Source organism: Nannobrachium achirus, assembly GCF_963921795.1.
Source record: "Nannobrachium achirus genome assembly, chromosome: 16".
NCBI lineage: Eukaryota > Metazoa > Chordata > Actinopteri > Myctophiformes > Myctophidae > Nannobrachium > Nannobrachium achirus.
In genome coordinates, this window is record NC_137823.1 from 20,700,346 (window position 1) to 20,712,853 (window position 12,508).

General features: G+C 43.5%; 1 protein-coding gene across 2 annotated transcripts in view; it reads right to left on the reverse strand.

Annotated features, from left to right (window-relative positions):
• Positions 1 to 12,508, reverse strand: part of coq8aa (coenzyme Q8A-a) — a 61,077-nt gene that overhangs the window by 24,213 nt on the left and 24,356 nt on the right. For both annotated transcript variants that reach the window (XM_080744418.1, XM_080744419.1), the window contains 2 exons: positions 8,984 to 9,188; positions 8,058 to 8,124 (listed from right to left, as the gene is read on the reverse strand). In XM_080744418.1, coding sequence (XP_080600544.1) covers positions 8,058 to 8,124; positions 8,984 to 9,188 — 272 coding nt within the window. The remainder of the gene's footprint in view (positions 1 to 8,057; positions 8,125 to 8,983; positions 9,189 to 12,508) is intronic.

Below are 12,508 nucleotides of genomic sequence, written 5' to 3' on the forward strand. Positions count from 1 at the left end.
CAAATATGCCCTGCACAGGTATGCTGGGACTCTGGGAGTGACATGTTGGTGCATGTAGAGTGGTGCATACACTATAAAAGTGTGTGTGTGTGTGTGTGTGTGTGTGTGTGTGTGTGTGTGTGTGTGTGTGTGTGTGTGTGTGTGTGTGTGGGTGCATTTGTGCGTGCGCCTGCGCCCCCAGCCCCCTCTCCGTCTTATATAACACTAAATTGCGTAATGGTAACTCAGCCAGCATCTATTCTGAAGTGTCAACAATGACCTGATGAAGTAGACAGAGTTAGAGAAACTGCGTGTTGTATTTCGGAGCTGGTCAACAACTAACTATCACAGGGAGAACGACTGTAGCTGATAGGTAAATTACGCTTTGTTAGATGCTAGACTTTGCAGATTGTTGTCTCCACCAGCCGAAGGCTGAGGGAGAGTATGTTTTCCCCTCCGTCCGTCCGTCCGTCCGTCCGTCCGTCCGTGCGTGTGTGCGTCCGTGCGTCCTCGCAGTTTGTGAGCAGCTAATCTCAGTCACCGTTGGCCCGATCGCTGCCAAACTGAGCACACACACTCCCTGGATGCCAATCTAGAACCTCTGCCCCACATTTTTCAAATCAGCCTCATGGTGGCGCTATAACAGGCCAATTTGTGTGGCCTGGTTGTTACCAGCTAATCTCCGGCGCCGTTGGCCCGATCGCTGCCAAACTGAGCACACACACTCCCTGGATGCTAATTCAGAACCTCTGCCCCACATTTTTTAAATCAGCCTCATGGTGGCGCTATAACAGGCCGATTTGTGTGGCCTGGTGGAGACCTGTGCTCGGAAGAGCACTACTTCTAGTTGGTTTTGTTTTTGCTTGAGACGAGACTCCTCCCTTTTGCCCCACAAACTCAACTTGACTCGCCCTGACAAAGTTTAAGAAACTTTTGTGCGGTGGCAACAGTCAACAGTTCATCTAAGTAAGGAAACGTTTGTTTACTCTGCTGTAGCCAGTCAGAGATGTGGAACGACGAGATCCAAGCACCACACCTTGACCTGACATCCTCACACAAGTATTGTTGACCTCGACCACAAGCCAGGAATGCAAAACGAGTAAGGACGGCGAGGCACCTAGGTGTAGGCGTAATTACCAGCATCAAATGAGTCCTGAGATTCTGCTGAGCAAACATGGCCAGGCCATTAACACTTATGTTGCTATCAATTAAATCTCTTTGAAGGTCCAAGTTGCCATGGTCTCCATAGACTTCCATGTAATTCATAGTGCATGGATCATGCACGCGCATGCCTAATCGTGCACCACGTGTGTGCACGCTGTTCACAGCTTTCAAACAAAAACATCCGCTTGGAAATCCGTTCATGAGATAGCAGCCATTATGTTTTCTTCAAATGTAAACAAACATGGATGCCATGTTTGAAAGATGGGGTTGGTATGGGGGTTAAACATGCAATTTTTCATTGAAAAATTGAATTTTTCAATGAAAGGTTCAGGGGATACCACCTGAATTCAGAGGGGGGGTACCAATACAAACAAGGGAAACTCTGGGTTGGCACCAGACAGGTTAAGACGCACATTCACCAGACCAACTGACTGGCCTTATCTTCACTGGCTATTGTTGTTGTCGGGCAGAAACCTCTCAGCTCCATATTTTAATGTCCTACTTGATCATACTACGGCGTCACACGAAAGCGTCGAAAGCAGCATCTATAAGCTCTAATTAGTTTATACTTTAGCTATTGAAAAATAGCAGATATACAAGCTTGCAGCGCGGCACCGAGTGCCGCGCTGCAAGCTTGTAGATCTGCTATTTTTTAAAAGTCGTGCAAATGTGTGCAAATCTTTGAATATATGTATTTTTAAAGCAAACATTTTGTAACTCAAATTTTGCTTCTGGGGGGTCCCTGGAACTAAATATTTTGAGATGGGGGGTCTATGGCCAAATACATATCATTTTGGGGGTCCTTGACATGAAAAGGTTAAAAATTAAAAAATAAATTAAAAAAAGAGAGATTTATAGAATTGGGTAAAAATATTGAAATACTTGCACAAATGTTCACGATTTTTCAAAAATAGCAGATCTACAAGCTTGCAGCGTGCTGTGAGCTTGTACAGTATATCTGCTATTTTTTTTTTATAGTTAAAGCATTAAATAATGGTTAAAGTAATGCGTTCCCAGTCTTATTGGGTTCATTTGAATCCTATGACTGACTGTTTACAAATACAACTACAGATCACTTCTAATTAGAGTGAAGGATGATCTCTGTGTTGCCATGAGCAACATCAAGGCAAGAACACCAATAACATCATGTCCAACCATGTCATTAAAACCACTAAGTTGTCATATTACTGCTATCAAACGGACGCTTTAAGAAAAAGGTACCTACTGTATAGTAAAGCCCTAAATATAGTAAAGAATATAGCTAGTTTTGCCATTTCATATATCGCAGCTGTCTGTATGTGTGCACGACTGCACGTGCGTGTTTCTTCAGTGCGTGCCGTGTATGCAGTTTGATCGATGAGTTGTGAAGAAGTGGGGTCGTGTGACTTGGGCTTGGACAATATATTTTAAGCGGTTGAGAGATAAAAAGGCTGAGAACCACTGCTTAAGACAGCGTGTTGTTTAGACAGATGCTAGGTTTTTTGTTTAGCCTGGATCCTGGTTTCTTTGAAGCAACTACATTATTTTCTTTCCACTTGACCATTTACCCTTTGGTCTTTGTTGACTATGGTTAATGTTATTTACTCTAATCTCTCACTTGTAAATGGACACAACGCATACATTGCGCCTGCCTAAAGCATCAAAGCAGGCTGCGTGTGCGTGAGAAAGAGAGACACACACCCAAAGTGAGTTTGAAAACATGACCAACTACAAAAAACTCCCATACCTACTGGGAGAAATACAACAATGTGAGAACACAGCAGCAAGATTTCTGAACTGTTGCCACAAAAGAAGGCTAGCAATGGAACACAACCACCCTAAGGACTGCAAACCATTGAGTGTCATCTAGACCTACTTACTGCACATGTAAACAGAGCTGCTACCTTTAAATGCATTTTAAATCAGGCGCTTTTTTGGATACTAATTAAATAGTTTTGATTTTGAAAAGAAATGCTGCTATTTGTTCCAAAGCATCTGCAAAAGATTGCAGTTATTTGTGTCAAAAAGCTTTATACGCTGTAAATTATATATGACATGTATCTAACGACACAATGTGACATAGCTCTGTTTACAGAACCCCCTCCAACTGTATATACAGTATGTTCCCCATTGTCAACAGTTTTTATTTTATTTTTGACACTTGCTTTGGAAACAATATTTTCTCATGCCAATAATAAAGCTCCTTTGAATTGAATTTCTCCTGTTGTTACAGGAGAAGGACGTCTAATGGACTACAACCACCTTAAGGACTACAAATCATTGTGTATCCTGTACTGTTGTTTACTCCAGTCCTGCTACTTGTCGCAAAGGGTTTATACTAAGTGAACGCAAAACATTGAAACAGAGAGAGAGAGACAGAGAGAGAGAGACAGAGAGAGAGAGAGAGAGAGAGAGAGAGAGAGAGTTCAGACAGATGACGCCGTAAATAACCTGATCTCAACATGACGGGGGATTGGCTGGGGGCTGCCAATCCCCCAGCCAATCACACGCCAGCGTGTTCCCTGGACTCTCTGACTTGCATTTTGTGGTCTGACTCAGCGCAGGTGTCTGCTGTCAATCAAACACTATGACCAGGTGTTTATGGCTGCATGGAACAGAAGGAGAAAGCTATATATACTATATACTGTGTCTATATCTATATATATACACTGTATACCGTGCATGTGTGTGTGTGTGTGTGTGTGTGTGTGTGTGTGTGTGTGTGTGTGTGTGTGTGTGTGTGTGTGTGTGTGTGTGAGACACACACACACACACACACACACACACACTCACAAGAGTAGAGTGCACTGCTACAGTACGATCTGCAACAAGCTGGAATGTACATTTGCTTGTTTTCATGCGATCAATCAGAATCAATTGGAGACATGTGGTTGTCTTTGAATGCAACATTCACAATGTGTGACAATAAGCTCAGCTCTGGATTGGTGATGATGACACCGTATTTAAGTATTCATGGCTTTAATCCCTCGAGAGGAACTTGTTTTGAACGGTATTGGATTACTTTACTGTCTTTGGACACGGAAACAAACACTTTGTAACTGTGTCACCCGACACTGAAGGGTAGAGTGAGCAGTCATCAACCCCCCCCCCCCCCCTCCACACCGCCATCCCTTGCCTGTCCTTAGCCACAACAAACATGTAGTGTCTTCAACAGGGGGTTATTTCTTTATATTGAGAAATGAGTGCCTCTTGACTCTGGTGGGGCTGGGTAAATGTTTTTATTTTTTATTATGTTTGTAATGTAAATGTATTGTTTTCTACCCTGTGGGCCCTGAGCCTGTAATAACGTTTATATATATTAACCACTTGAACCCTAGTGTCTAATTTAGCCAAAAATAGAAGATCTACAAGCTCACAACGCCTCGCAGTGCGAGGCATTGTGAGCTTGTAGATATTTAGTGCTTTGGTGTATTGGGGAAAAAGTCAAGTTTATTAAGAATTGACGGTTCACATGGTTAAATATCTGAAAACACAAATTGACATGAATCCAACATACACTGATGATTGTGCTGTCAAACAATGAAACTATATGACCCCCCGGGGTCTGAACGTGGCAGGCGCACAATGCCCGGCGAAGAACACATTTTTTTTGGTCAAAACGTTGAGTGTTTTTGCACGGTGCAAATATCTTCAGGAGCATAAAGATGTTGCGTTTCTTTTTGGGCCCACAGATATGAGCCTAATATGGGCATATATCTATATGGACTGGAAATGCCTGAGGCCGACATCAGCGCCAATGCACGAGTCGACGCTGTTAGCAAATCATGTCGGAATGTGTGAGAGATTGTCCCAGGGTAACACCTGCTATTCTTAAAGTACACAGACACACTATACACACACACAGGTTGCGAGGGGAGCCATTGGGGTCAAACAGGAGATTAGCCTACTGTGGGTAATCTGTGAACAGCACAAGCCCCACAGCAGGGATTAGAACTCAGCCCAAAGCTCACTGCTACCTGCTTCTACGTCTCTCTCCTTGTCTGGCATCTCTGTTCATCTCTCTCTGTCGGCGTCTCTCCTTGTTTAAACCCATTAAGACGCGAGGTTGATCCTACAAATGCCTTCTAAAGCAGCGGTTCTCCAACTTTCAAGATTTTTTTGAAAATGTTAAAAAATAGCAGTTCAACAAAAATACACAAGTTTGACGTGCAGTGTGAAGCAGTTCTTTCTAATCAAAGTTTTTAAAATGATTTCCTTTTCCTCACGTTGATGAGACTGCCGGAGAGATGAGGTGTTAGACATGTTTCCAGAAATACAGTTTTTAAACACTTGTATGTAACAATGTACAGTTTTTGGAGGAACAACGAGCGATCTGTAAATACAGTATAACAGTAACACCCAAGGCTCGTCCTCTAGGTCTGGGAGGACATAATATGTCTGCAGCCGTCCCAACTTTAACCGTGTAATCCCATTCCTCAGGTCATTTCTGACCCTGTGTTAACACCTAAGCCAGGGTCAGAACCGTCTGCCCTGGTCGTTATGTTATTATGTTGTTACAGGCTTGTACCGAGGCATGTAAGCTCTGTCCACTGGACAACAACAACAACACTAACAAAACCTTTCTTGAGAATGATGGTTTATTACTGGTCTACAGCAGTGGTTCTCAACCTGTGGGTCTGGACCCCCAGGGGGGTCCCCACATTATTTTCGGGGGTCCCCAGATGATTAACTTAACACCTTCTAAGCCACGGGGAGCCCCTTAATGTTAAAACCGTACTATATCGCACATCCCCCCAGGGACTCTCAGCCACGTCGTACATTCCCGGACTTTGTCTTTAAAACCGGAATAAAAGCTTTTGATCCGAAAATCGGCGATCGTCTAACCTTCCCTAGTCACCACTCGTGCACTGATAGCTCATGCAGACCGTGCATGAAGCAGAGGTGACGTCAGCGCCTCTCCTTCTCCAAGGCTACTCCCAGCCATCCGTTTGCTGTCTGCACACTCGAGCTCCTACAGCAGCCATGCTTGGGGCTATGCTAGCGAAACTTTTCAGTTCTGTTCTTCAGTCACACATGGACTATTTGCGGGGACATTTACGTGAAAGGATCGCGCACGCGAAACGCACGGGGACATCGACGATCGGCCAAAACCCCCATTCTATCCCAACGGAAATCGAGAAAATCATGGTGAGTTACTGGCCTGGGGAAAAAAAAAAAAGAAAAAACAGCGGCGCTGTTCAAGATGGAGGGGCTGCGGGGTCATGTTTATAAACATAATATTATGTCTCAGATCACAATACAATAATAGAAATGTCACGGCTAATCTACCAACCACCATTCTATTTCGGACGTCAAGGTGTTAATGTGAAACATTGTTTTCTCCCTCAACAGTAAACAAACCAACATAAAGTTTAAGTGTATAGGGGGCATTTGCACATTTCTAAAGTGATAATTTAAGGACTTTTTAATACTTCTAAAATGACAAATTAATCATTGGACAAACTGTCAAATATTAGAGGCAAAAATTGTGAAAATAGCAGATCTACAGCAGCGGCGTAGCCAGGATTTACCAACTGGCTAGGCCTGGTACAATGTGGGTGGGCAGGGCACAGATGTGAGCTCGTACATCGGCTATTTTAAAATAGCGAACATTAAATATTTACAAGGACATAATACAGTCATTTGTCATGGAAGTGGACTTCCCAAGCAACATGGAGACGTATCAATTTTAAAGATCGCTTCCTAACTGACTAAACTATGATCAATTCAAACTGTGGTGTCTTTCTTTGCTTCCTAGATGGCCGCACATGGCCGCGCCGCACCGCTCCGCGAATGTTTTCCTTATTTTTGGGTGGGCACAAAAACAAAAGGGGTGGCCCTAGGCCTAGTCAGGCCCACCCGTGGCTACGCCGCTGATCTACAGTACATGCTCACAATGCGTTTTGAGCATGTACTGTAGATCTGCTATTTTCACAATAGAACTGTGTTGTACAAAATGTAATGCCTCGACTCTTAGTGCTCGTCAGGGTGGGGGGGTACCCAGTTAAAATATGATTATTTTGGGGGTCGCGGTCTGAAAAGGTTGAGAACCACTGGTCCAGTGGACAGAGCCGACAGGCCTCGGTACAAGCCTGTAACAACATAATAACAACCACCAGCAGGTCAGACGGTTCTGACCCCGGCTTAGGCGTTAACGCAGGGTCAGAAATGACCTGAGGATTACACGGTTAAAGTTGGGACGGCCGCAGACATGTTATTTGGGGATGAATGAATTCTACCAAAATGTGGAATGCCCTACCGACGTCCATCAAAACGTGCGACTCCCTATCCTCCTTCAAAACGAGTAAACCACCATAAAAGAGCACGTGGTCGTGTCATGAGGCAAGTAATAAAACACATCCTTGTGGAAGTTATGGATGAGTTCTCAGGCAGAATTCCCAGAGCTTACGGCAAAAGCAATGAAGTGGTGCTGTTTCTTTTTTTTTTTTTGCAAATGCATACTGTATCTCTCAGAGTGGTTTTCCACATCTGAAGAAAAAGTACAGGGTGCAGGAATTCTATGGGATTCCAGTCCTTAATCCACCACTACAGCCAAGCATAGACAACCTCAGAGCAACAACTCAAAACAAAAACAAAATAACCTAAAATTAGCCCCCACATACCATGATATACGGCACTATTGTTGTCGTTTCCAGGCCCCGGACGCAAGCAGAGTGAAATGTGTGTTTTTGCAAAAAATAATAGTACCCTTCCTTCGTCTCTGTCGGGTGGAAAACCTCACATGTCCAAAACACTTTTCAGGATTTCAAAATTCAAAAACGTGACAAAGTAGCAGATCTACAAGTGCGAAACGCGGCACGTAGCGACGCGTTTCGAGCTTGTAGATCTGCTACTTGCGATGCTTTTGTGTGAGACCGTAGTATGATCCGACAGACAGACAGACAGACAGAAAGACAGACAGACACGTCATTTACCTCCAAAGTTGACCAGCCTTCCGAGTCGCGTGACGGGTACTTTCCTCTCCCTGGCTCTCTCGCTTAACTACAGAGAAGACAGGGACATATTTATTAAAATAACCTTTCTATGAACGTGTACAGCGGTGCAAACAATGGCGCTTTGTGTGTGGGGGGGAGGGTAATTGATATTACATAACCTTATAAAAAGAGGCGATATAGAATAAGATATATTTAAAATACTTTTCTATGAACATAGTAGTGTGAACAAAGGCCCTTTGTGTGTGTGTGAGGGGGGGGGATAATTGATATTACATAAGCTTATAATGAGGCTATAAAATAAGATTTAAGTATGAATCATTCCTTTGATTCGGGCGAGAGAGCATGTTTCTCAGCACCAACCATGGAGAGAGAGAGAGATGTCTGTGGTCTTTTAAATTAAGTTCAATAGAATACAATATGTCATATTAAAAATAGATTATTTTAGGTTCCTAGGCTCCAATGTAGACTGGCAGTGTGCCGTGGGTTCGAGTCCCGATCCTGACGGCCTATGCTGCATGTCACTCCTTATCTTTCTCTCCCCATTTCCTGTCTAACTATCCTATCAAAAACAGAATATCCACAAGTTTCAAGCGTCCCATCATACATTGCACAGAAGGTGGGCGGCAGTTCCGGGCGTCGCAGCCGAGCCGAGTGTGATCTACAAGCTCGTATGTCAGCTGTTCTCTGCAATCTCACCGGATGTGTCCCAAACAATTCTACAGTAAATTCCCGCGGAAACAGGTGGATAAGCCCCACAAAAATATATAAAAAATTTTAAAAAAAAATTATTTATTTTTGGGGGCAATTTTGACAGCCCTAGTGTGTGTGTGTGTGTGTGTGTGTGTGTGTGTGTGTGTGTGTGTGTGTGTGTGTGTGTGCATACACAGCGAGTGAGAGAACCATACCATCTGTTTGTGAGGTTTGCTGGCCTCCCTCTTGCCCTGCCTGGCCTTCTCCAGGTCGGCGGCGGTGAGCCCCCCCACCGTGGGGTCCTGATGGTAGCCCCGCGAGGCCCCGCCCAGCTGCCTGGCCGCGTCCCAGTAGCAGGGCTGCCCCACCACGTGCCTGCTCAGATCGTGGTGGAAGACACTCGGGTGGCCGAGGAAACGCCTGCCGAGAGAGGAATAGAACGGAACAAGAGAGTTCGTTAACCCCATTAATCCATAGACCTGGAGTTATTTTATACTTTAGCTATTGAAAAATAGCAGATATACAAGCTCACAGCGCGGCACCGAGTGCCGCGCTGCGAGCTTGTAGATCTGCTATTTTTGAAAAGTCGGGAAGATTCGTGCAAATCTTTGAATGTATGTATTTTTAACTCTTTTAGTGCCACCCGTTCACCACTAGAGGGTGCCCCAGGTGCCATAGAAAATCCCATAGAGATATGCTGGTATATGCAGAAGCCCTGCAGCCATGACTTGCCTGAACACTTTCCTTTGTGCATGTACAGGAAGAGGATGAAGTTAGCTTGAAGTTAGCTATTGGCTACCAAGCATTTTAGAAGCCTTATTTTCGTCAACTTAGCCATGATTAAACCTTGCACACCTCATGCATGGGAAAAAAACAGAGAAGAATGAGCTCTAAAAAATCCAATGCAATCCTGGGTTGCATTGGAGTGGATTTGTGCAGTTTGTTCACAGCTTTCAAACAAAAAAATCCGATTGGAAATCCGTTCAGGCATTCTTGAGATAATCGCCATTATGTTTTACATGTTATGTAAACAAACATGGCTGCCCTGTATGTTAGATGGGGTTGTATGGGGGTGGAACATGCAAAATCGCGATTGAAATCATGTTCACTAGATTTGATGGGGTCCCAAAAATTTTTTTTTTTTTTTAAATTTCAAAAAAAATATATATATATATATATATTTTTTTTTTTCAAAAACCGAATTTATTCGGTTTTGGCATTTCTTAATACGTTTTAAAAAACCGAACTTTTTCGGTTTTGGCACTGGATGAGTTAAAGCGTACATTTGTTAACTGAAATTTTGATCCCGTGGGGTCCCTGGAACTAAATATTTTGAGATGGGGGTCCGTGGCCAAATACCGTTGTTTCCTGTTGAGATTGGCACATTTCCTGGGGCAACCTGCCCAGATCACACATGTCTCATGGGTCTTTTTTCTTTTTTACTCTAAAAAAAGCAGTGCATTTGAAACTACATTGCAGTGCACACCATGGGGTGATCACTGCTTGCCTCCTGTGAATTGTTTTATTTTTATTTTTGTTTATTTTATTTTTATTTCGTTGCTGAGTGAGGTCAGCAGACAAAGTGACGTGAGTGAGATGAAAAAACCTGGGTGAAATCTGCCAATCTCAACAGGAAACAACGGTACATGTCATTTTGGGGGTCCTTGCTAGGAAATGGTTTGCACACCACTGATGTAGAAACATACGTTTTTCAGAAACCTGAGCGGGGTTGCACCAGCTGTTACTAAGTTATAACGTAGCCTAGTTGTAACGTAAATGGCTTCTAAGTCAAGACTTACGCATTACTAAAACTAGCCCTTACCCGTTCAAAGATATGAGCTCCGAAATGATGTGCAGTGTGTGGATTATGGGATGTGCACTGTGCACACAGTATATGAGGGATGGAAAGTAACTTTAACTGGTGCTTGCATGATAATATGTAGGAGCATCAATGTAAGAAATACCCGTTTCGTTTAATGGCTATAGAGATACTGTGTACAGTGTACCGATCTGCATGATTTTTGGACAACATCTGTAATAGGGCCAGACAACCAAGAGCTGGTTAAACATGTTGCCTCATGCTAGATGCAGAATAGATATGCCTCATGCTAGATGCAGAATAGATAGTAGATACACCATAAAAATGCTAATATACAGCATATGATTTGTGAAAGTGACAAACGGGCTTCACAGTTATGTCAGGTGTGTTCATATGCTAATGGTGATGCGATTTCAGATCAATTGCTCCCGCCACTGAGGAGAAACGCTGTGACAGACAGACAGACAGACACTCACTCAGACAGACATTCGGAAAATTATATGTTTGATGTCAGGTGTTGCACCACACAAATTAGTTCATACGTATCTCTAAGTAACAACTAAATATTTACACCACCCCTTGGGCAGCACTAAGTCTTTACTAAGTAACCTATCTCTATGGGAGTAGAGCAACTTCGCTACTAACGTGGCAGACAGCATTATATCGGCTATTTAATTAATTCAACAATGAAACGACCCATCTGTTTAAAACATACATTAAGCCCTATGTATATTTCGGCCATTTGAAAATAGCCGATCTACAAGCTCACAATGTGTCTGCTATTAATAGAGTATTTCTATATTGCAGGATTGATACATTTTTAATTCATTGGAGTACTTTTCAACCACTGCATACAGCACAACAGCGAATTGAACGGTGCGCTCTCTTCCCCTGTGTCTCCAAATATGCGTTGCTCTGCGTGCGTTACTTCACAACGGGGGATACAATCCGTTTGCAGGGCAGTGCGCTGCGCAGGGATGCGCTCGCCCTGTGCGCGCATATCAGTGACTTGTGTACTGTACTGCACATGCCAGTGGAGAGACGGAGGTCTCTGTTGACAAAAGACGATACAAGCTTTATTTCCTTACTAGAAACAGTTCGCTTTCATTGGATTCGGGAGCTATGACGTCATTTTATGCGACTATACATTACTTTAGGAACAGTCTACGCATTACTAGTTACGTTATGCCTTAAGAAGTCGTGGTGCAACACCTGTTAGTAACTCACTTAGTTACAAACTAACTAGTAGTTACTAAGCCTCTAGTAAGGACTTTACTCCCTAACTTAGGGCAGAACTTACGTTCTGGTGGTGCAACTGGCCCCTGTTCCACAAATGCTCCAACCTTTTCATGTCAAGGACCCCTAAAATTACATGTATTTGGTCACCGACCCCCCATCTCAAAATATGTTGTTCCAGGGACCACCCAGAAGCTGGCTTAATACATTTTGGGGTATGTGGGCCACATATCTATCGATTTGGGGGTCCTTGACATGAAAATGTTTGACACCCACTGTTTTATTCTAGTCTGGGATCGAGGCCGGGTCTACTGAGAATCAACGGATACAGACATAGCCTGCAGGTTCCCAAAGATAGTTGTCCTTCACATGATTTATTCACATCTCACGGACAGAAACAACAAGACACACTTCAACCAACAGGTCTTCCTCAGCAACACCCTGTCAAAGCTTTCAAAGGTGACGACAGTTAGCACCTGAATTCAATTGTGCTTGATTGCAACACACACTATTTATACCTCACTTCCTGTCATCTTGTCAAAACACTGAGGAAGACCTGTTGGTTGAAACACGGGCCGTTCTTTCTGTCTGTCAGAGGTGAATAAACCACCTGAAAAGGACATTCATTGTGTTCTGGCTATTTCCTCATTTTCTTGTCATCGTCGAGCCGTGCACCTTAAAGACT